The sequence below is a fragment of the Haliaeetus leucocephalus genome, unplaced genomic scaffold (genome assembly GCF_000737465.1).
Source record: "Haliaeetus leucocephalus isolate CR32 unplaced genomic scaffold, Haliaeetus_leucocephalus-4.0 Scaffold339, whole genome shotgun sequence".
In the NCBI taxonomy this organism is placed as follows: Eukaryota; Metazoa; Chordata; class Aves; order Accipitriformes; family Accipitridae; genus Haliaeetus; species Haliaeetus leucocephalus.
In genome coordinates, this window is record NW_010972775.1 from 7,351,387 (window position 1) to 7,376,173 (window position 24,787).

Below are 24,787 nucleotides of genomic sequence, written 5' to 3' on the forward strand. Positions count from 1 at the left end.
GGTGGGAATCCCACCAGGAGAGGGGATGTACTGGCATATGCTAGCTATTACTCTTGAGCAGTCATAAAATCTTCATTGGTGTCTCATGTAATACCTGTCACAGATAGCAATGAAAGGAATAATCTTCATCTAACTGTAGGAGTTAAATCTGTAAGTTCATACGTGAAGGTCAAACATTTTCACAGCAGCCAGAGAAAACCAGTATTGTTATCCTCAGCTTCTTCACATGTTGAGGAGAGAGCCATCTAGCCAATCTCTAGGCAGCCTTGCTTAGGCTTGGGGGGAAAAAGCTCCCCCAAAACTAGGCTCTTCCCTAGTGGAGAGGAGAGAGATGTATCAAAGGCAAGAAACAGGAGTTGAGGTGGAAGTGTCAGAAACTGTCTCTGTGGGAAAGGAATGTAAGTCCACTAACGCAAACTGTAGTTCTGAAAGATGAGGAGCCAAAGCTTTCAGATGCCAAAGCAATACATGCTTTCTTGTTACTAATCTAATGTACCTCCTGTGTAGAGGGAAAGGATTACATGTGTGGCACTTCTGTGAGTTCCAGTTGAGTGAAATTAGTAAATTTGGGACTTTCATAGTCAGTATCTCTTGTGATGCCCTCTTTATCCAAGCTTCCTTTTACAAGTTCTGAAGGGGGAGCCTAGAACATAAACACTAAACTAAAGCAATACCGCATGTGTTTAATGACTTATTTAGCCCCTCCAGTCCAATATCATAAATGACTTTGTGGATAAGCTAATATCTTCTGGAGTGTGTCACATATGCATGTGACATGCATTGCCATAGAGCCCCATAGATAGAGCTGCACAATTTTGTTGTAGCTAAGTACTTTACCCATTCTGGTGTAGAATTCTGTTGAGATCTGATTTTACTAATGTTCATGTTAAATTTTATCCTACAGTTTTTACCTAGGTTAAAGTGCCTGATCTGAGATGATCGTCATTTGTATGTCAAAATTGTTTTTTAATATTCTCTCCTCAGTATTGTGCATCTCACATCATAATAGTGAGAAACTTAGAAGATTCAAATTGCTCAAACAGGGCTTGAAACTCTGTGTCAAGTATATATTCTAATGTTTGGGTTTGCTTTTTCATTAACTAACCTTATTGCTCCTCATTCATTTTTCTGATTTACTTCTTTGAATTTGTGTGTGTTGGAGGTATGTGGAGTTATATTCACTACTTGCTGTGAATTTGAGCCATTAGAAACAGAATACACTAATGTTAAGTTGCACATGCAAATGAAGGGAGGGGTATAGATCATCTGTGGGGTACAGTTCTGAGTGAATAGAGTAGTACTAGTGGTATAAAGGGACATACTTCTAAGTTTATAATTTTCTTTCTCAGCTATATACTTACGTAGCCATTACTTAGGGAAAAAAAAAAAACCTGACTTTATTTTTACAGTGTTGCTTGGTTATAAAAGAGCTAGGAGTTGTTAGACATAAATATTCATCTGGAGAAAATGAGCAATGAGCTATTCTTGCCAAATATCCTTGGCCTTTTTTACCATTTAAAATTTTGAGTTTATTGTTTTAAAGTAGTTTTTTAATTTCTGTGACATGTCCATGATACAAATTTGACTTTGAAAAAGATGCTCAAGGCTTTCTTTAGAAAAAGAAATCTGGTATTGGAAGAATAAAAGCATATTTGCTTTATGTTTGTTTTAGTTTAAAGATGGTGTGGCTTTTAATAGTAGTGCATAAATGAAACCTTAATTCTTGAAGGTATAAATATAGATGTCTACATCTAGCCAGTTTTAATCAAGTTTACTGCTTGGTCTACAATGACTGGGTCTCGTAAAACTAACAGAGATATAAATGGAATTAATAAGAGAAAAGAAAGAACCATTGCTAGTTGGTGGTGCAACTTCGAACGGAAAATACGAAAAGGAAGTGATCCAGATCATCTTACAAGATGTCCAGTGGAAACAGTTGAAAACTGGTATTGTTTTATTTTGATAATCATTCCTCTTTTGTGGTTTCACGTTTCTTTGTATCATTTTGTGGTATTTTCACTTTCCTTCTTTTGGAAGAGGCAAAGGTAGAAGAGGGACTTGGGTAAGGAAAATAGGAAAAAGAAGAGGAGAAAGGTTTATCTTTGACACATTCAGAAACTTTTAATGCTTTCTCTTCAAAAACATTCTTAAAGTAAATGCCTTGTATTTGTGTGCTTGGAAATGACTTCCAGAAGGATTGGCTCTGCAGTCTTTCTGAGGGCTGGGATTAGGGTGATGTTGTGGCTTAACCCCAGCCAGCAACTAAGAACCACGCAGCCGCTCACTCGCTCCCCCCCCAACCAGTGGGATGGGGGAGACAATCGGGGGAAAAAAAAGTAAAACTGGTGGGTTGAGATAAGAACAGTTTAGTAGAACAGAAAAGAAGAAACTAATAATGATAATGATAACAAAAATAAAATTACAATAATAATAAAAGGATTGGAATATACAAGTGATGCACAATGCAATTGCTCACCACCTGCTGACTGATGCCCAGCCGAGGCAGTGGCCCCCAGCCAGCTTTCCCCTGGTTTATATACTGAGCATGATGTCATATCATACAGAATATCCCTTTGGCCACTTTGGGTCAGCTGTCCTGGCTGTGTCCCCTCCCAACTTCTTGTGCCCCTCCAGCCTTCTTGCTGGCTGGGCACGAGAAGCTGAAAAACCCTTGACTTAGTATAAACACTACTTAGCATAAACACTACTTAGCAACAACAGAAAACATCAGTGTGTTATCAACATTCTCATACTGAATCCAAGACATAATACTATACCAGCTACTTGAAAGAAAGTTAACTCTATCCCAGCTGAAACCAGGAAAGATGACCAATGTGCAACTGAGTCTCAGGTCCTCCTTCTTGCTCGTAATGAAGATGGACGTGGCATTTCCTTTTTCCAGTCATTGGGCATTGCCACCAACCGTCATGAACTCACTGTGATGTCATCCAACTCCACTGGCACCTTTGGTTGTATCCCATCTGGTCCCAAAGATTTGTGTACATAAAATTTTCTCGGGTGCTCTGTAATTTGATCTTTATCTACTCATTTCCACAGACTCAGTGGGAGTGATTTAATTATACACAAAAATACAAGCAAGTAGAAAAAAAACAGAATATATACTTCTGTTTGATACCCTTAAAACCAGAAGTCATTTTAATTTGTTAGTAAATTTTGGATTGTGAAGACCATGGAATTGACATAATTCTGCCTTATCAAACCCATGGAGAGGCTGACTCCTGTGACTTGGCAAATTTCCAGTTGATGTCAACTTTGAAGTCAAAGAGGATTCCTTTTGAGGAAAGACAGCAGGATTTAGATTAAAATACTTATCAATGATTGATAAATGAAGTCCACCTGGTCTCCAGACAAGGCGAGCAGATGATGCAAGAAAAATCAGTTGGAGAGTTTTTCCTTCATTTCAGCTTTGTATAACACTTTATTTCAGGTTAAAATACCTCCCAAACCAAAAGAAATCTTTGGATTGACTCATAAATTTTAAGAACATATTACCAATAATAAAATAGCAGTAATTGTTACTCATGTAGTAGAGGCTAATTTGAAAAGAAGAGCAATACAAACTTTGTGTCTAGGTGTGAGAAATTAACTTTTTGTGTGTGTGGACCTTCTACATTTTGATTTCACAAGGATTCTAAGTGCCACCTTGTGGACAACATTATTAATCTTGCATCTCATTATAGGACACAAATTGGTGAGGTACAATAGTAAAATTTAGTTTCAAATTCTGTGACAGAAATTAGTTATGTTTTCTTTGGGGATTGGAGGATTTTGTTTTATTGTATTTTCCAGTATTGTTAATTGATATTCTGAGACTTTACCTTCTTAATCTTAATGAGTATTCTGTAAGAAATCTCTGACGTCAAAGAACATAGTACCATTGGCTTCATTGGCTGTGAATAATGCCAAACTCTACTAGTCTTACTGTGGATTACTACATGATTTTTGCAGTTCTTGCTGAAACAACTTTGTTGGTCACTCTAAGATCCTGAATGCTAGCTTATGTGGATCACAGATCTGGTTTGAATGGCAGTTTATTACATGATATATAGAACTTTACTAAGGACTGTAAATTGCACAAACCCAAGTATTTTAATTAGTAAGTTTCCCTTTTTCTCAGCTACTCAAGCTCTGGGTTCTCTTCAGATTCCCTCTAATAGTCACCAGATAGCCCCACCCTATTTGAGAGAGGACCAAGCATTTGTTCCCAGTAGTGTTAAATAATACAGCCTTTTGTTTAGCAATTTAAAACCTTTCAAGGATCATTTTTTTGTCAACTCGTTTAACATTCCAAGATTAAGAAGAAAAAACTGTTTCCCCTTAACTTTAAAAAGAATGTAGGAGCATGCAGGAACCGATATATTCTACATTTGTTTTCTTCTTATTACACATTACTAAGAGCTTCAAGACTGTCTAGGTTTTGAATCACTGTTGGTTGCAGTCTTACATCATGACATACAGTAAAATGTAGGTAACAACTGCACAGTGCAAGCTTCCCCTGATCAGGAAAAAAATTGAAGTTGTGCATTTTCTACTTGTTTTGATTCAGAGAGTTTTAGCTTGTCTAGAGCAATATTCATTTTCTTATTTTGGGTTTCTTTTTTCTATTCAGTAAGCAAGCAGGGGATCTCTTTTCCTTTGACTGGAACTTGGAGTAGTGAGGTAGTTCAACAGCCAGAGGAAAAAGAAATACTAATTTGGTCAGTCTGCTCTGTCAGGAACAACAAGGGCATTCTGATCCATAGGAGAAGGTGAACCTGGAGCTGAGAATCACAGCAAACCAGGCAGACAGTGGCCTTACCAAAACGGGTGTATGTCCCCAGTTCCAGAGCAAGTAGGACAGGTCTGCTGATGGTTGCTAAACTCAGCCAACAGTCTGGCTGTCAAGGCCAATCCCTAATGATGAGCTAGATCCTATATCAAGCCAGAAAATCAAGTCAGCAGGTCAGGACCAGAATCAGAATCAGGGTGGTGCAAGATGCACAGGTGTACCTGCAGCATAGCTCAGAGACCAGTGGCAAGACCCTGACCTTAGAAGCACCTCCTGGGAAAAAGGAGGTCAGGAGGCATCTCAGCTCAGTGGTTCAAGGCTGGATGGCTGCATTATGAAAGTTAGCCTTGAGCCTGGGCAGCTAACCTCCCGAGAGTGGGACACAAGATCTGAAGAAGGGAATAAACAAAACTCAGCTTTGTCTAGTTCACAGCCTGGGAAACCAGGCTATCCTGCAACTGCCAAGCTCTGGTTGTAGTGTTTCTGGACACCTTCCTTGGGAGTGCAATGCCAGAATTTCTAGCCAGTCCTGCTCTGACTACCAGCTGCAGCACTGAAATCTCAGAGGTGCTCATATCGGTTCTTTTTCCTGCTTCCTAAACACAATCTGCCTTCCTGGCCCAAGTCCCTTTTTGTAAACCTGCTTTCACCATGTGATACTTATATTTCTCTCATGTTTCGTAATGTGGGCTGATTTATCAAACCATGTTACCCAACTTATATTAGTCTGATGTTGATTTAACTGGGACTGAACCTAAGCAGCTTCAGGCCCAGAACTGGAAACCTGAAATGAGCCAAAAAACATTCTAGTTTCACTTTCTGCTTCTCTGGTGAGTTGTCTTTTATGTTTTCCCAAGACATTATTCAACCTAATTATTTGCCCAATTTTCCCATTTTCAGTTGCAGCGGAATTGAGTCTCCGTGATGGGCATGATTCCCCAGCTCTTCCCATTCTCATTGACAGTTTTCCTTAGCTTCCACAGTTGTGTTCCAGGCTGTGTGTTAAATGACATCAGTATTTTCTATGTTGCGTTGGGGACCAACAAAACTTGCTGTCTTTTTGTGGGATCGGTGAAGAAGAAATTGATTCAAAACAGGTCTTCAAATCAAAAGAACTCTAATAAAATGACTTTCTCATAAGTTTCTTTGTCAAAAGGCTAAACAGGATTACATGTGTACACCTAGATGTTGTCTTACCCAAATGGATATTTGATGGATGAATCACAGATCAGTGAAGCAGCAAAGCTTGTGTTCAGATTTCATACTTTATTAAAGGTGGGTGTAGTGTTTGCTAAATTAGTTTAAATCTTGTATCAGTTCTTAGAGACTCCTCAGATAAATCCTGGAATTAGTTACAGTCCTGTTTATGTGAGAGAGAATGTTGTAAATAACAAATAAAGGATTCAGTATGCAGTTTGGCCTCAGCAGCTTATGTGCAAACTTTTGTTTCAGAAATTGCAAGCAAGTTCTGTGACTAGATGACAGAAAGGGGAACAGATATTATCACTAAAAACACATGTGAAAGGTTCTCAGACTTACTGGGGAAAAGCATAGCTAACCTCTGAGACAGCAACACTGGCATGGTTCTTAAAAGCTTTGAACGCAAGATCTTAATGAAGGAACTAGTGTGTAAGAGAACTCCCAGAAAGGCAAATATTTACAGCTTTAGCTTGAAGCCTCTGTCACAGACAGGAAAAAAGAGTATTGTTTATTATATTATAGACAATAATATTTACATACTAAATGCTTTGCTAAAAAGTCAATAACAGTGTTTGCAGGTGTGAATTTAACATTGAGATGGGTAAATCTGTTAGGTAAATTGGGATTGATAAAACAAATCTTCTGGTTCTGGCTACAACAGCAATGATCATTTCCAGTGGCAAAAGTGTGAAAGAGATTAAGGTATCTGTGAAGCAGCCACCGAGTATAAAAGACTATCGGTGATAGCATTAAAATTTTTTTTCTTTGTATCATCTAGCTTTTTGTACTTGTCCTGGTGGGCTTGAGGGTTGTTTAACTTAAGGTGAAATTTGGGGACTAAACAGTAGAATCATAAACCAAATGAGAATATGAACAACATTATATTCCTTCAGAGTTCAAGACCTTTATAAGACTAGATACAGACAAAGAGTCCCCATGGAGACCTCCTAAGTTATCGTCTGAGGTGAAAGGGTTCTGAAAAGCCATTAATCGTGCTGCATTTGTGGTACAATGAACCCCACATCTTGAAGCTGAAAATCCTCCATACTTACAAAGGGCCATGAAGTAAATTGTGATTTCAGTAAGCTATTCCAAGTAAATTATACTTCCTCTTTTATCTTTTGTAGGTGGCATTTCACTGGAGACTAGAGCTAATTCCTAGGCCCAACTCCCACTGATTTTGAAGGGAGCCTTTCCACTGATTCAGTGGGGTTTGGATCAAGAGTAACTAATGTAATACAAATATGCATGAAGTACATATTGTTGGACAAATTTTGGAATATTGACTACTTGCTGCACATATACTTTGCTTATTAACTATGGGGGGGGCAGGATTAGAAAAGATTCAGAAGAAAACATTCTTACTGATCCTTTCAAAGCTCCCTGCATATCCTTGGCTCAAGAACCTGCTGCATTCACTCAGCTGAGTGTGTCTAGACCATGGTCACTGAGTGAGACATTTTATATGAAGGTAATGAACCATCTTTTAGAACAATTGGACTACAAGAGAGCTAAAAAAAAAAAAGAAAAAATAGTCCAGCATCCACTAGATGTTACAGAATGAGGAGGTCTGGAATATTCAAAGGAAGGAGAGTTGGACACTGAGCGCAACTGACTGCCGTAAGAAAATAAAACACCAGCATTTAAAGCTGAGCAGCTTTATGCTGTGATTGACTTCAGCCATGCATGGTTTTTGAATGGGAAGGAGAAAGAAGAATCCATTTAAGGACTGAGGAGGAAAAGCAAGGAATTCCTGTAAAAGTGGAGGGCAGAGTACTTTCTAAATGTATAACGGAGCAGACTTGTGTTTTCTGGCAACTTGTCCTGAGTAAAACATGAATAGAATGCCATAAGAGTGAAATCCCAGATGTCTGGTAAAGAGACTAGCTCTTTATGTTGTAACCCCAAATGTCCTTGTATGAAAGTGGCTCAATAACAATAATTCATGCAATGTCATGAAGCAGCACATGTACTTTTTAACTGTCAGCAGTTCATACTGTGTTACCTGTATATGCTTTTTTCTCTTAAGAGCTCTTTCTTCTGTCATGCTCCTGCCCAAAGGCTTTTAAATTCTGAATGACAGTCTGACTGCCAACAAATGAGTGCCTCAAAATGCCTAGGGCTCTCTTGCATCAGGTAGAGAGGTGGAATTTCAGGCTTTGATACTGCATGACAACATTTCAGTGTTGAGCTTATATGTAAAGCAGAGCTCTCTGTTTAAATGAACTAACCTTGGTGCTCAGAATTTGCTTATAGGTGTGAGAGAACGGAAAAGCTTCTATTTCCCAAAGCCAATAAATAAAATTCAGTCACGGCAATGCAATAAAAGCTTTGCAGTGTATGTTCTTAGAGTCATGGAATAGTGAACATTACGAAGTACAGTTGCTGAATTCAGTCATTTTAATTTCCTCTATTGTGGGCTTTCCAAATAATGTCTGTTTAAAAAAATTACAGCACCTCTAAGTAATACCAAAATGCTGTTAACTGGAAATGGAAGTGAAGATTTAACAAGACAATAAAGGCCTTGAACAAAATGCACAAAGGAAACAAATAGTATGTTTAGGAAGAGTAAATTACTTTTAAATGGTTCCAATGATCTGCTCAAGCATTTAAGGTGAGAAATTAAAATAAAACAAATCCAAAAAACACCCAACAGCATTTGCTTCACCAGTACATTAAGTTGAGCAAATATTGGGAGAATTACATTCACAAAGAAGAAACTGCAGTTTAGTTAGCCTGTGTCTGGGCTCTCTTTTACGTTTTTCGCCTTTGTCTTCCTCCCCTTTGCTTCAGCCATCTCTCTAACCATTTGCAGTCAATTTGAATGGTGGGATTTGAGTATTTTCTGTAAACACAAATGACTATGTACATGTTCAAAACCAGTACAAAGCTGTGGTAACTAGATCAGCCTGTATTCTGTATCCATTTGAAATGAAGCGTACGTTAGCAGCCGAAAGAAAAGAAAAAAACACTGTTGAGTCGTTTGTGCTTTCAAGAATGTAAGTAGTATATCAATGAGCAGCAACAGGAGGGAGGTGATAATGGTAGAAGAAAGGAATAGCTGAGATTGAATGAATGCTGTCCCCCCCCCTTCCCTGATGCAGTGAGAAACAAGATGTTGCTTATAGCATAAAAATTGGCAGAATAATACTGGAAGCATGTAATGATACATTCTCAGGATCAAGAAAGCACTGAGAGGAGAAGCTCTATAGGTGTTAGATGACTGTTCCTCCTAAGGACTCTTTCAGCTTCAAAGATTCCTACAGATTTCAGTGAACTTAGTTGAAATCTATATACTGTATTCTGAGCTTTAAATACTGCAAGGAGAGCTTCCTAGAAAGTATTTGTCAATGTCTTTTCTGTAAGTTATAATAGAGAAATTTATATTGTTCATTGTATGTTTGTGGAAGCAGAAAATACAAGTTATGAGAAGAGCATTAGAAATGTAGTTAAGCTGCTATTGAAGTGTCATTCCTACAGATCAGTGTTTTACAATTGGAGTCTAGTTAATAATTCAGTTGATGCACAAACCAGAAAGAAATTACTCTCATGTTCCCATAGCTGTGTTGGCCCTATAGTGCTAGGGAAAATTAGGCTTTTTTTCCTGGTTTCTGCATCAACAGAGTTTCTAACTTGGTTCTACTTGTACAACAATTTTCTTGGAGTGACATGTCAATAGCAGCTTGAAGTTTGGATACAGGAAACCAAGTGAAAATAGTGGTATAATGGAGGCATGGTCTGGGACTTAATGTCTGGAAGGAGTTTGGGGTTCTCCCACACACCTCCAGTGTGACTGCAGGTTGTTGTAGCAATCTTATCTTTCCAGATTTAAAAACAATCTGAAAAGGTGGCTGCTTATTTACCCCTTCTCCTGACTATGTCCACGGGTGAGTACTTTGTGGCTCTTGAATAGCTCAATCATCGTCCCTGTGTTGGTTGGGACTTTGTTGTGAGTGATGGACTGTGGTGTTTGGAGGGTGGCTTAATAGTCTCCATCCATATGTGTGGCTTGTAGGGTTTTCTTTGTTGGCCATCCTGGCGTTTCCTGTGTTTCTGGTAGCTGTATTCTGCTGTGGGACATGGTGTTGTGACATCTCATGGTGCTGGGTGGGTCAGCTATGCCCTGTTTTTACAGGGTTTTGGGGAATGCCTTGTCTCTAATGCCTAGGTACAATGATGTCTTTGTCAGAGCAAGCCCTGACTCAGGCATTTCTGTCCTCTGCACAAACCCAAATTTTATTCTGAGGAATACAGAGGTTCTAATTATTTCTAGTTACTTTTCTGCTTTTTAGTAACTTAAAGATAGTGCTATCAGATACAAGGTATATTAAGTATCTGTTGCTTATCTTAAAAGTGTCCCTTGAGGATCTGGAGCTTCCCCTCTAGCCAATCTAAATTCAAGCCTGTATTCTAGGAGTAAATACCATGTGGTTTGTCTGTGTGCTGTTTAGCTGCCAACCATTCCAACTGCTTGTGCACATGCAGCCACAAATTCCTACTTATCTCCAGGCTATACTTATGCCATAATCAGTATGAAAATTCCAGGACATCAAATCTCTTCCTTGGCTTGCTGATGAAGTGCTTTGTATGTTGTCACAAAACAGAAGCTGATTTCTCTTATAGATAAGTTGTTTTTTTTAATGAAACTGTTACAAAAATATACAGTAGCATTGTTTTTGTAAAAATAAAGTTACATTCCTGGTCAGTGAAGAAGTCTTTAAGTTAGCATCTCAGCTATTGGGAAGCTGTTTTACATATTGTACAAATGGTTACCTCACATAAATGTCCTGGGGGCAATACTCAATTTCTAATGTGTGAGTTCAACTGTGTCCATTTCATTACTGGTTGAATTATTAAGATAATGGCTTCCCGTTTCTGTTTGAAAGGTTTGGGAAGTAAAACCATCAGACTGTATCTGGAGAAGACACCTGACATGGCAAGAAAAGCTCAGTCTACCTTAGAAATTTGGCTAGAATATAGGAAGCAGTTTATTAAAATGGGGATAAAAGAAGGTCAAAGATAATTTCTTAACAGCAGAACCATGAACAATGTAGAGCAGGAGTTAGTTAAAAAGATAAGGTTCCAGCATTTGGTAGAAAAGACCAAAAATTATGGAAGAATTGTCTTGTTTACATGCTTTTATCACCTTTCAACTTTACCCAAAGTGGCTCTAATATTCCCTTTATTCATCTGTTAAGAATCTTAGCTTTTTCCTTTTTTCTGTTAAATTTTTGCTGTATTTCTAGCTTATTATGACATCTTTCCTGACTTTCAGCTGTAGCGTGATCATAGATTTTGGGAATGATTTCTTTGTGCTTGAATGAGCATTTTTTTTGGTAGACCTGAATAAATATGTTCAGGAAAATTTTTAGAGTTTAGGGAAAAGCCAGATGAAACTAACTTTAAAAACATTTGTAATGTTCCCCCTCTTTTTACAATTATTTTTCTCCTTTATTGTTCTCAGAGCTGCCATAGTTTATTTCATTTATTTTGGAAGGAGGGATTAGGTAAGTGTAGAAACGTTTTCTTCTATGGACTTCAGTTAGGCATGTGTCTGGGAACCTTGGCAGTCTTGCTGAAGAGGAAAACCAGGAGAGGACAACTCAGAAGAGTCAGTTTTCCACTGACTTTGCTATGGATCACTGGAACTTCAGTTTCTCTGACAAATTCTAAATTAAACTGACAGATTCTAAATTAAGCTAGTGGCAAGTGAAGCACTAAATTGTTGTTGTATAGTGCCACGCAGCCAACAGAACCAAAGAAGATAGTGCAGTACTGATTAGTAGCATGATTCTGTTGGGAAATTTTTATGTTACAGTGTATAGTCTACTCTCTAAATGCTTTGTTTGACAGAATATAATAACAGTAGACCAAGAGCTATAAGGTACTCCATGTTTCTTGTTCTGTACTAGTGAAAATAATCCTATAGACCATCTAGGAGAATGAAAGGAAAATAGTAATTTCTAGAAGGGAAGAGAAGTGGGAGAATTGAAAATCTTATCTCAGATACTGAACTTGTGTTGGATTTACTGTTCCCATGCTGTTTGTAGGGCAGAATCTCCTCAACAATAACAACCAATAATGACTGCTCAATAAGCTGCTACTGCAGAATTAGTCCATCACATGTATCACTGCTGATCTATTATGGGTCAATTCCTCCTTTTAGGAAGGAAAGAAACCAGGCTATATAGCTTGTAGTGCAGATATGACAGAATAAGGGTCATTTCAGGGCAGATGTATAGCTGTGTAGACACACACACACACATTATGTATTACCATTTGTTGCTTATATGGATGAAGAGCACAGTGACTGTTGCTTTTTTGTTGTTGTGATGGTGCTTTATTCAAAGTTACTAGTGTGCATCCTTGGAATGGATTACTTAGGTGCAATTATAAGAAAACACAGTAAGCTACAGAAGTAACAAGATACCTGGAAAAACCCCCACTGTTTTTTTAAAAAATGATTCAACTCATGGACCTGAGAAGCACAAAAAGCAAAATAATAGCTATGTGCTCAGAAGGTGATGTTTGAGTCATCTACCACATAACTTTGAAGTTATTACCTATTTACAGGTCAGTTTTAAAGCATTTTTTTTCCTCCTTGTTTGTTTTTTTCTGCATCATACAATGGCAGAAGTTCAAAATAATGATTTCAGTACCAGTCTATCATTAATTCTGCTTTATCTTGGCTTGCTTTAAAGTGATGTTCCTTTATAGTACAATATATGCAGATTTACAATATGAATGCTGGAAATGCCAGACTCCTGACATTTGGATCAGTCTGTGATACCTAATTAAAAGAGGTATATAGTTAGAACTGATTCACCCTGTCTTCCTTCTCTGAATGTCAATGGGAAGCTAAATATACATTTTGCAAAATCCTTAATCAGTCCTAGTAAATATCTTCTCGTCAAAAGTTCATATCATTCTGAATTAATTCTGAAGATGGCTTGTTTTAAATGAAGCCTGACAAGAGTAGTTCCATGGGGAGTTTGAATTGTAGTGTTACTGCCTCAATATTTATTCTTTTCAGACCATTTCATAGATATTCCAGGAAAAAAAAAAGGCAAGAAGAAAATAACATTAGTGTAAGGGTGACATATTTGATAATGCTAGCTAGATGATGTATATGGTGGTACTAGCTTTACGACTTATCAGCTAGTTTTCCTACATCAAAACTCTCAAACCTCTATCTGATAGAATTTCAAAATATTTTATCAAATGGTCTTTGTTAAAAGTTTAAGGATGTGGGCAGTCTACTTTTTCCTAACAGTGACTGCAAGAAATAATATGTGCCCTCTGTGTTGAATTTCTCTGGAGTCATGTATCCTGTGTTGGATTTTAATCCTTGCTTGTTAATTTAAAGTCCTTGTAAGGTGCCTATGAAAAGTGTCTGTAGAGTATTTTACCTTGTGGGTAAACTGAATAATCTGTGCGATGTCTTGCTTGCCCTTAATACATACATCTAACGACTATGTATTCCCTGTCTTAGGTGGCAGACTGCATAAGAATAGTTCTTACTCTGTTCACATTTGAGTCTCATTTCTCTGTATGCCACACAATCACCATTTTGTATCTCTTTTCAGATTTAAATAATGTATTATTAAGAATAATCTGTTCCATTTTATAGCCACTAAGAGTACAAATGAAACTAGGTAGCAGCAAATGAGAGCTAAATACAAACAGAGAAGCATCTAGACACACTTACAGGATGTCTTTTTTCTTTTAGATCTGTCTTTCTATTTTCCACACAAAATAATGTGACAGGATTTGTGTGCTAAAGTTAATCATTCCATGTGTTGATAATGCTTCATGGATTACCCATTTGCTTTGGCAGTTTTGTGTGAACATGCAGATTTTCTTACCCTGATGTAGTATTCTTCTAATGTAAACCACAGAGTATTTTTACTAGTTGCTGCTCAGGTGCCTGGATACTTACAAGGCAAAGAGACTCAAAACACCTGATGTGAGATTTGGAGGATCTTATTTTTCTTGTTCCTTAAATGCAGCAAATAATTAATCCTTAGCATTAGATCCAGTAATTTTTAGGAAATATTTTCTGTCACTATAATATTTAATAATTCATGTAATCCTGCTTCTCTGTAGAAATTACGTGGTATTAAACAGCTTAAATTCTAATATATTCAAAATACAGTTTTTAATAGTTTGACACTTTATAGAAGGGAAAACAAGTAAATATTTTAACTGCAAATTAGAATACTGAAAAGATATTATCAGCTAGCAAAGCTAGTTTTAATTGTCTTGTTATTTCATTATTTTTGTTGGATTCACTGTCAAAGGATGTTGAACTACTTCAGAAGGATGACCAGAAGTTTGAGAAAGGAGGTGTGACTAGTTCTGATACTGTTACATTATACCACCCTGTAAGACTTATGTACCAAGTTTTTTAGAACATGGAGAGGAGAAACAGTAACTTAAAAGTAAAGGCATCATATCTTGTAGTTACCCCCAGAAATCACCCACAATGCTAATCATTAATCTCAATACTTCTATTTATTCCACAGAGCAGATGAAAGAGTACATGTTTCTTGGTGGCTAAATCAGTGATACCAAGTTCGGGGAGATGTTGTATTGCTCAAGCAGATCAGCAGATATGATGGCTCCCATGAAGCTCTGTTTCATAGGACGTAGCATATAAAACTTAATTAGCAGTAGCCTCAGCAATTTGTAGAACTAGGATTTATTGATAATATATGGTGTTAAACAGGTCTCCCATCAGTAGCCAGGTATTCTTCTGCTACCCACGTAGCTTCTTGAATGGTGTTTTAGACCATGCACCTTGTCTGATTACTCTTCTCACATTACCCTACCTAACATTTCTTTAGCAGCTGGATCAGCTGTGGTATATCCATAACTGTCCCTGACCCTTTTCTTAGAGTTTTTTACTTATACTTAAGTATGACTTCTGGTAAACATTTTATTCTTTTGCTTTGTAGCTCCATGGATGCCCAGACTCCAAATTAGTTACATATTAAAGCTTTTGGCTAACTATCGGTCAATTTAACTACTTTTTGAAGTTAATGGTGTTAATATATTACAACTCATAACTGTGGCTTTTCTACCTGATAATACAGTGCAGCTAAAGCAACAGAGGCAGGTTATTGTCATGTTGTATTATTTATGCCACTCTACCACATAGATTGTGATTTTTAATAGAATCATTTAGTACTGGAATTGTAACATCTGTTTTCCATTTCAAGGATCAGCACTTCATGTTTTCAGATGCCTGGCACCAGCCCCATTCTGTTGTATACATAGTCCTAAACCCCTATTAAGTCCACCACTGAATATTTCATCCAGATTGTCCCTTGTTTCTCTCAAGAGTTTTTATTTAATTTTGGCATACAGTTGGCTGTAATTCTTGAAGAGTGTCTTTCATGCTAACTTGTAACTTAGAAGAGTTTCTTGAACTACTTTGTAAAAATAGTTGAGTGATATAGAAGATGCATAGGTAGTGCAAGTCAAAAGTACCTCTTCTAAGAAACAACACTTTGCAAGAAAATGTTTTAAGGGACAGGTGTGTCCTAGACCTCCTCATATTGATAGCCAAGGAGCAGCTTGCAGTAGTCCTGTCCAAAATCCTTTTGGTGGGCAGAATACATTTACCTTTGTCTTCTAATTCATCTCATATTCACAAACCTATTTCCTTAAATGTGTATTACATGATGAAAAACAACTGTGAATTCTTCATTGACCAAAGCCTTCTTTCACCATTGTGAGAATGTACTGGGCTGTTAAGTTGGGTGTTAATGTATTTGGCACCCACTTTACATGTCAACCTGCCAGAGCTGTACAAGGAGGCTATCTGAGATATCAGACCTATCTGCTTATCTAGCAAAACTTCTGATCTTCATATCTATTGACATAGTTAAGACTTATTCATGTTCCAACAGCAAATATTGGAAGGAACACTCACAGTGGATTCCAGTTTGCATCACTTCTTTCCTTGACATCATTTTTTCTTGCTGATGTATCAAAGTGTATTAAGCAATGTGGTAAGGGGATGTATGTTTGCTGTGTATACATGTGTTCAAATGTAATGAATACCGCATCCTGAGAGAAGTTAGAATTCTGTTTACCAGCCTAGTACTACAAGGATGACGACCATTCCAAATATCTGCACAGCTTCAAGCAGCTGTTTAAAAGCAGAGAGAAAAAAGAATCAGCTTGTCAGAAAGGTGTTTGTTTCATCTTCCCAAAATTACTTTGGACGAAGGCCCAGGACATCCTAAGTATTGAGTCCTGGACGAGTAACAGGTGTCTGATCCAATATGTCATGGCCCGTCAGTGCTAGAAATCTATGCTTTATACAGTTAGAAGGAGATTCCCATAGAAAATGTGGGACACAGCCTTGCTATATGATATCCTTGCTGGATCTGGAAATATTAGAGAGTGCACAGCCATTTTTATATGCTTGCCTAAACTGTATTAAGCAAATGTCAAGGTTTTCTAGAGTGTATTAGTTATAACTGCCCTCTTCTTCTGAAACCTATGCAATATTCATCTTTAAAGCACATCATTTCCATGGAAGCCTCAGTAGACGCATTAGTAAAGATTTTTAACTTTTCGTCGTAAAATTGTAATTTGTTGCTAAATACCTGTTCTATTGGTATGTAAAATACATATATGAGTGCACTCTGTGTAATATATATAATTTATTTATTATCTTATTTATCTTGTGTTATTTATTTATTATCTTATTGTTTATCTTTGTCATGTTTTAACCCCAGCCAGCAACTAAGCACCACGCAGCTGCTCACTCACTCCCCCTCACCCAGTGGGATGGGGGAGACAATCAGGAAATAAAAAGTAAAACTCGTGGGCTGAGAAAAGAACAGTTCAATAGAACAGAAAAGAAGAAACTAGTAATGATAATGATAACAAAAATAAAATTACAATAATAATAATAAAAGGATTGGAATATACAAGTGATGCACAGTGCAATTGCTCACCACCTGCCAACCGATGCCCAGTTAGTCCACAAGTGGCAGTTCCCCCCACCCCCAATCCCCCCAGTTTATATACTGGACATGACGTCACATGGTATGGAAGACCCCTTTGGCCACTTTGGGTCAGCTGCCCTGGCCGTGTCGCCTCCCAACTTCTTGTGCCCCTCCAGCCTTCTCGCTGGCTGGGCACGAGAAGCTGAAAAACCCTTGACTTAGTCTAAACACTACTTAGCAACAACCGAAAACATCAGTGTTATCAACATTCTTCTCATACCAAACCCAAAACATAACACTGTACCAGCTACTGTGAAGACAATTAACTCTATCCCAGCCGAAACCAGGACAATCTTATTTATATACTTGTGGTTCTGTGGTTTTTTCCTCATTGTCAGTTGCTGGTTTCAGATTATTAGCTCCTTGTCTCCAGTAATTCATTCTTTGTATCTTTCTCAGTCATTTATTTGAAAGAGCATTTAAACATTACAGGCACTTTTTGTGACACAGGCTCCTTTTACCCTATATGGGAAGAATTCCAAATAGTACAGCCAAAGATTGACAGCTGTTCTGTATGTCAGTCAACATTTGACCAAGAATGACATGTGAGTTTAAAACAGGTTTGGTACTTATTCCCTCCAAAGGAATCCCATTTTTACTGATTGGTTTTGGTGCTTCTGTGAAAAGTAGTTCCATTCAGACTGACCCACAGTAGTTCTGCGTTACGGTCTCAAGGAATGAAACACACTTTTCTCTATTCTCTTTTATTTGCTAAGAGTAAGAAACTTGTATTAACCTGTGTGGGACTCAGTAGTGGTAGAGAACATCATTAAACATTTACGCTAGCAATTCATGTTGTATAACACCTCATACTTGAAAGAATTCCTTCCATAAAACAACTTGCTGGCAGTGGAAATTTCCTGGAAGTCACTATATAACATAGGCTGATGCTAAGTACCAATAAATTTCCCTCCAAAAAATAGACAGTAGAGAAAGTGTAAATACTCTCAGCAACATATCCTTCAAGGAGGACTAGTACAGAGATTAATCAGTCATGGGGCACAGCTGTCTTAAATTTAGATCACTCACATTTTTCAGATTGTTTTAGCAGGTCTGAAATCATATTGTATGGTTTGGTATAGACACTTGTAATTCCTATGTTTAAGCAAATGCATTACATTGTTAGTAATAAAATGCATTTTGAGGCAAAACACAAAAATTGAGCTCGTACATGATTTTAAGATTTCCCCAAAGCAATGCAAATGCAAGATGTTAAACCAGATATTTATATTTGAATCCAAAATATCTTTGAAATCATGCAACAATCTGCTCACACTAGATTTGATAGGATGGAACAGATTTTTAGTTACCAGGTTATCCCACCATGAAACACTAAGTGCTCGGGAATCTTCTTCATTGTCTTGCTTCATGACTACAAACAGATATCATTGTCAAGCTCAATGTGATCCTGGCAATGATGAGTTAGATGGTTTTATCTGTGTTTCTTGGATAGTCATAAAAAACATGTTGGGTGTTAAATATTTATATTGGAACTAAGCAGACTCTGGCTTGCAGTTTAGAACATTTTTCACAGCAAGGGCCAAGTGTTAATATTGGGAATAGGAAAGAAATACAGTGATGCCAAGGCTCAAGATACTCCCTATGTTGTAAGTTGGTGGTATCAAAAAATTCTTTTTTTTCCCCCTCTTACTTGGATGTTTGCTTCCAGGAAAGACCGTAAAACAATAATAAACCATTTTTTCATCAAGAATTTTGCAAGAATTTACAAGTATTTTTTACTATTTGAAATAATAGAACAATACTCTGTCATTTATTTTGAACGTTTTCCATCGAATTACTACATTTCATAAATTATGTGATAGGCTTCTGTTCTACTGTCTCATGTAATATTTCATTCTTACCTGAATGAGAAGTTCTTTTTCGCATGTGCCAGTTAATCATTTAGGTAGATGGTAAGTATTTATCCTAAATGTTATTTAAAGTCTGTAAATACAAACCAGCAAGATCAATGAACAGAAATGTTTCTGTAAAAGAGGAGATCATCTCTACCATATGTGCACTTTTAAAGTGCAGTAAGTTGGAAAGATTTTTTTTCTGGCTTGTGTCAAATCTGTAACATTTTTTCCTGCCCTTTAATTTACATTGTTTTAAATTATTTAAATTTTTTTTAAACTACCTTGTCCAAGTGGGTGTTACTGAGTGGGTTGAAGATTTCCTACTCAGTGAACAGGAGGATCACTTCTATAACTGTCTAGACACAGTATAAAGACTTTTTAGAAACCTCTTTTGGTGAGAATAGGCTCAGTGCTCAATTTTAGAGGAGATTAAGACGACACTTTATATATAAACTAGTTCTGCTTTAGTAAAAAGCCCGTCTTGGATCATAACAAAATCATAGCTCTTCATCTCTTTTCTGACTAGCAGCTACAGGAACTATGTTGTTAAGAGATTCTTTCAGCTGAGGAGGGTGTAATCAGCAATGATGAAAGCATTAGTGTTCTTTAGTGGGTTCTGGTATTTTTAGTAGTAGGCTGTAAAAACCTGTCAGCTAACTTGAAATCCCCAAGTCTGTGAGCCCTCTGTTTTTTATTGCCTTTTTGCATACAAAAGAACAAGGGAAGAAATTGCTGAAATGCTAATTCACAAAATCTTTTCAGGATTGGATGTTCTCTGAAAGTCATACTGTCCTCGGTTGTTCTGTCTGAAGTCTGCAGTTACAACATCTTGGAAAAAGAAATCTTACTTTATTTTGCAGAGCATTGGCTGTGACGACTATCTGGGTTCAGACAAGGTGATTGACAAGTGTGGAATATGTGGAGGGGACAACACTGCTTGCAAGGTTGTGTCTGGAGTTTTCAAACACACGCTAACAAATCTTGGCTACCACAAGATAGTGGAAATTCCTGAAGGAGCTACTAAAATCAACATTACTGAGATGTCAAAGAGCAACAACTATTTGGGTAAGTTGCATCTCAGTGAATAAAGCATTCTTTGTGTGCTAGTGCAATGGGTGGAGGTTATGCCAGGAAAGGCCTTCTAAGCAGTGTGAAATAGATGTCAAGAACAAGAGAGGAGAAGGGCGTGGGGGGTGGGGGAGGAATCATTAAACAGATGTTTTGATCAGAACTAACTGGCAGTTTATAATTCTCGCTTGATCCCGCATGACAAACACTGTAGACCTGTTCCCATCTATTTCCCTGTCCGTCTGATTTGGCTTTGGTGTTTCCTATTATTTGGTTCCGCTGTGGTGATTACGCTTCCCACATCATTAACCTTCTCTGAGTGGTCAAGAATCCAGCCAAGCAGCATGCTCATTTATGTAAAGCGTATTGAGACTGCTTGAGGAGAAAAGAGCATCTCCTGATTGCCTAAAAATTCAGTTCTTTTAAAGTGAAAGTATCTCAAGATTGTATTGAGATAATGTAATGTGATACTGAGGTGGTATCCACAGAATGCAAGGTCTTTTGTACAATTGTTTATTCTGAAGCAGGTCCTTAATTCAAAACCATAGAGGATTCTGGAATCATAGCATCTTGTGGTGTATTTCTAGATCTGTCTAGTATGCTGCAAATTGGAGATTATCTGCAGATCTATGTCTGTCCTGTGTGCATTTATGAACTGTGCCATTCCTTGTTGTAACCTCTCATGTTCTCAGGTTACAAAGCCCTTAGTTTGCCTACATTTGTGCTTCTCTTTTTGGAGCCAATTCTGATTGGAGAGAGAAGAGTTGGTTAAGATTTGTAAAAACTGCCCCTCCCCCCTTAATTTCTCTTCACCTGTCAGTCCATCCTTAGATCTGTCTTAAACATTGCCATAGCAAATAATAGAAATGGAGCTACACGAGGCCTTTCTTGCTAGCTTGGTGTCATTATTACTAGAACTATCTGGATGTTCCTGGAAGTTTCAAATCCCAGTACTCCTGTTTGACAGCTACTTTATCTCACTTCTGGCTGGTAAGCATCTCAGCTACTGCTTAAGTACAAGAAAGGAAAGTGCTCATTATTGAATTGCTTCTTTCGTCTTTTCCGCTTTCTTCTCCTTAATTCCTGCTGGAGCTGTAACTACTTCTACAGAAACATTTGCCTGTAGATGGGAGTTTATTATGGGGAACAGTCTGAACTGTAATGCGAACTCCATAATTTTACCAAAAAAGTGATTCTTGAAAAGTGAAGAAATATTACGAGCTACCCACAGTCCAAGGAAACCAAATGTTCTGGACCTCTTATAGGGTGATCTTATCAGTTCTGATTTGTCCTGGTTTCACCCAAATGTATTTTTGACACATTATATACACTTACATACACTAGGATTTATTTTTTGATGTGAACAGTTCGTATAGCATCCATCAATACTAAATTGTTTGATGATGATATAAAAGAATAATTCTATCTAAAGAGCTTCCATAGGTACTTGTACATTTGGTAGAAAATGGGTGAGAAAGCAACTTACTTGGCAGAACAGTGAAAGTAGCCACGTTACTAATATATAAAATCATGGAGTTGAATGTAATTTTTCTGTCAGATTTACATGCCAGCATCTGAAAAGAGCTGGCAGAAAAATTCCCTTAGCTATGTTAAAATATCCTGAGCCACTTGAACATTTTTGGAATGGGCAGGACAGAAAAAGAGTAACATTTTTTGCTTAAAAATAACCAGGCTGTTGGCATGTATGGGAAAGTGGCAAAGTTTTTCTTTCCCATGCTACTCCTTATCCCCTGAGCTCTTGGTTTATGCTATCATCTTTTCTTTCTTTCTTTTCTTTTCTTTTTCTTTTTTTTTTTTTTAATCCATTTCATATGTTTCATTTTAAAGCTGCTAGTATGGATTTAGTCTGCTAAATTTGCCAGCTCCCTCCCCTGTTAGGAATTCTTGAGGCTGTAGTTCCAGCTAGAAGGTCTCCAGCCTCTCTGCTTACACCAGTACATGATAAACTTGGTTTATTGAGGCAGGTGAGTTGCACCAGGACAGGAATGAACATGTTCTAACAGATCAGAAAAATGGAAATAGAGAAAGATTTGTCAAGCAATTTATTGGACAAGTGAAATGGTAATTGGGATGTTGGGTTTTGGTATATTGATGGTCACAAATTTCTCACTGATAAAACAGCATTCAAAATTTAGACGTGCACATTTTTATAGAGCACATAACACTGGTAGAGCTGGTAAGCTTCAAAACTCAGATCTGGTATTTACTGGTTTCTCTGTATTTATGGTAATAAGCAGAAGTCTTTAAAACTTAAGAACTTTAAAAAAAAAAAAATCTTAAACTCATCCTTATGCCGCAGCAGCAACAAGAAAAACAACCCAGCAGCCATTCCTTTAAGCATGTAGTTGAGTGCTTTGCAAAACTGAAGTTTCAGGTCCCTGTTCTGTCATAGTCCAGCTGTAGGCATCAGGGCTGCTTGTAAGCAACATTCTTCTTGTTGCAACGAGTGTAAGTTAGTTGCTTTTGGTTTTCCTTTGACTTTGCACATTTTATGGTTTCTTCAATGCAAAATCATAACTCAGCTCAAGGTCACTAAAATTCTTTGAGAAGATGACAGCAGATGTTTCTGGGAGTCAGAGTTATCCTGCTTATCTGTGTTCAGGAGACTGTCTTGAGTTCATGTGGTTTCATTAAACAATTTTTATAAAGCTCCACACCTTTTCACTGCTTTTTCAAAAGTACGAAGCAGCTAAGCAATCAGGAAAGTGTGTTTTCACAAGGAGGTATTTCTGTAAAATCAGGAGGTGCTGGAAAAAGCAGGCAAGAATGTGAGGTTTCTTACCCAAAGAGTTTCAAACTCAGCTAAAAGTCATCCAAACATTTGACAGTCTCTCCATACTGCTTTTGTGAATTTATTTGTAGTAATATATTTATTGCTCATTGTTGCAAAACCTGTGACCCTCATAAAAAGCATAGTTCTAATGATGATGCTGAATATGATGGTAGCTTATTAAGGTTTACTAATTTTAAGTATTGCATTTTTGGTTTTTGCACACAAGTTGGAGTGGTTGCAGAAAAAATTTGTAAGTTCTTGCTACTTGAAAGCGAACTTTTGTTAAAAGAAAAACCATGACAGTGCTATATGAAGCTTTTAGTGTTTCTGGAACATGTCATTATCTGGGTAGTCAGAATGTGCAGATTAAAGGAGGTAGCCTATTTCAATGGTTGTTCAACTGGTTGTTCATATAACTTTATAATTAACTTCACAAAGACTACAAAATCATAGATTTCTTGTGCATCTAGTGGTCTATACTGTTTTATTTCTGTATACCTTAAAAACCTTCAACAACATTGTTTCTGTTTTCTTCTGCTTATGTTTTCTTTTTTGAGGTGTTCTCCTGTTTTTGAATGAATGAATTTCATACAGCACAAACATAATATTTTCTTCTCCCCACCCCACCCTCAGTGCTAAAAATCCTTTTAGGTTTTCTGTTTCTTGAAGATCTTTACTGTAGGAAGAGTGTCGATCTGATAAAGGAAGATATTTTAACAGTCAAATTGAGAATGGCCTGCGACATTAACTGGTGTTTCTTAGTGAGACAAAATGAACTACCTCTAACAGAGCCATAAGGCAGATCAGAAAAAATCCAGGAAACATCTTGTATTTTTTCCGTGCGTGTGTGTGTGTGTTTGTTTGTGTGTTCAGAAAGAAAGCAGTTCAGTTTTGGACTGCTAAATAATAGCTGTTAATAACTTAATAATGTATTAATCAGTCTGTATATTTACTCTGGTATTTTTTTACAGTTAGAAGCAAAAGCTACGTATTACAATTTAGGTTTAGACTCTATAAAGTGTAAACAAGGCTATAGGCTGTACAGTCCTGAGCTATGTACAGAATGACTTGCTTCTCAAAGTAGTTTTCAGCATTACTTTCTTACTGGCTGGTGTGTTAGACCTTTCGGCTACAGAACTGCTGACCTTGGACAAACTTTTCCATTGGCAAAGCACTTATGTCACATGCTAGTCTTGTACAGAAAAGAGACAAAGACATACTTTTTATCCCACTGGTAATCATCAGCTGGCCAGTTCTCATACACTGAAATGGGAAGCTTGCCACTGAATTAAGTAGGACAATAATACCTTAAGTGGGACCAGTACATTACAGCACTTACGCTGCAAAACATGTGGTTTTGAGGATAAATACTTCAGCATCTTTGCGATTGGGATTTGGGATAATGGCAACATTTTAAAGCCAAATGACATGAATCCGAAGCGATTATTTGGAAGGTGTTTTTTTGCATGTTGGGTCTTGAGAACCTAATTCAAAGAAGCTGGTTGTTACCCATATCCATAGCCTCAACAGCAAGAGAATCTGATGGCTAGGGGGTATCAATAGTAAAAAATAGAATTTAGCTTAATACAAGAATGAAAGATACAATGGTTGAAAATGTATTAGTTTTGAAATACGCTTACCAAGTGTAATGAACTTATTCTGATTGGAAGGAATCTGGTAATGTCCTGTAACTCAAGCAACAGTTTGTTTCTGGAGCAGTTGTCTGAATCAGGAGTCATATGACTTTGAGATTTGATTCTGCAAATGGTACCAGCCATACTGCCTGCCATCGTTGGCAGGAGGTGTTTATGAGATACCTTATGAAAGTATATACACTAGAGTTTTGGCAAGTCTCTTAACATTTGCCTTACCTGAATACTGTTTACTACAAAGATGTTTCATAGTGAGATTTACTTCATTGCTAATTGTAAAGCTCTTTATCCTTTAGGATATATTATGTATTTCAGTTTTCTTTTTCATGGAATTAAGTTATTTCAGCCACTAAATGAGATAAGGAGATCTTTGGATCTAATCCATTTTCCCTGCTTTCTGTAAA

General features: G+C 37.3%; 1 protein-coding gene across 2 annotated transcripts in view; it reads left to right on the forward strand.

The window, feature by feature from the left end:
• The window catches only part of THSD4 (thrombospondin, type I, domain containing 4), a 305,910-nt gene that overhangs the window by 215,259 nt on the left and 65,864 nt on the right, over positions 1-24,787 (forward strand). For both annotated transcript variants that reach the window (XM_010571751.1, XM_010571752.1), the window contains one exon: positions 19,730-19,934. In XM_010571751.1, the coding sequence (XP_010570053.1) occupies positions 19,730-19,934 (205 nt within the window). The remainder of the gene's footprint in view (positions 1-19,729; positions 19,935-24,787) is intronic.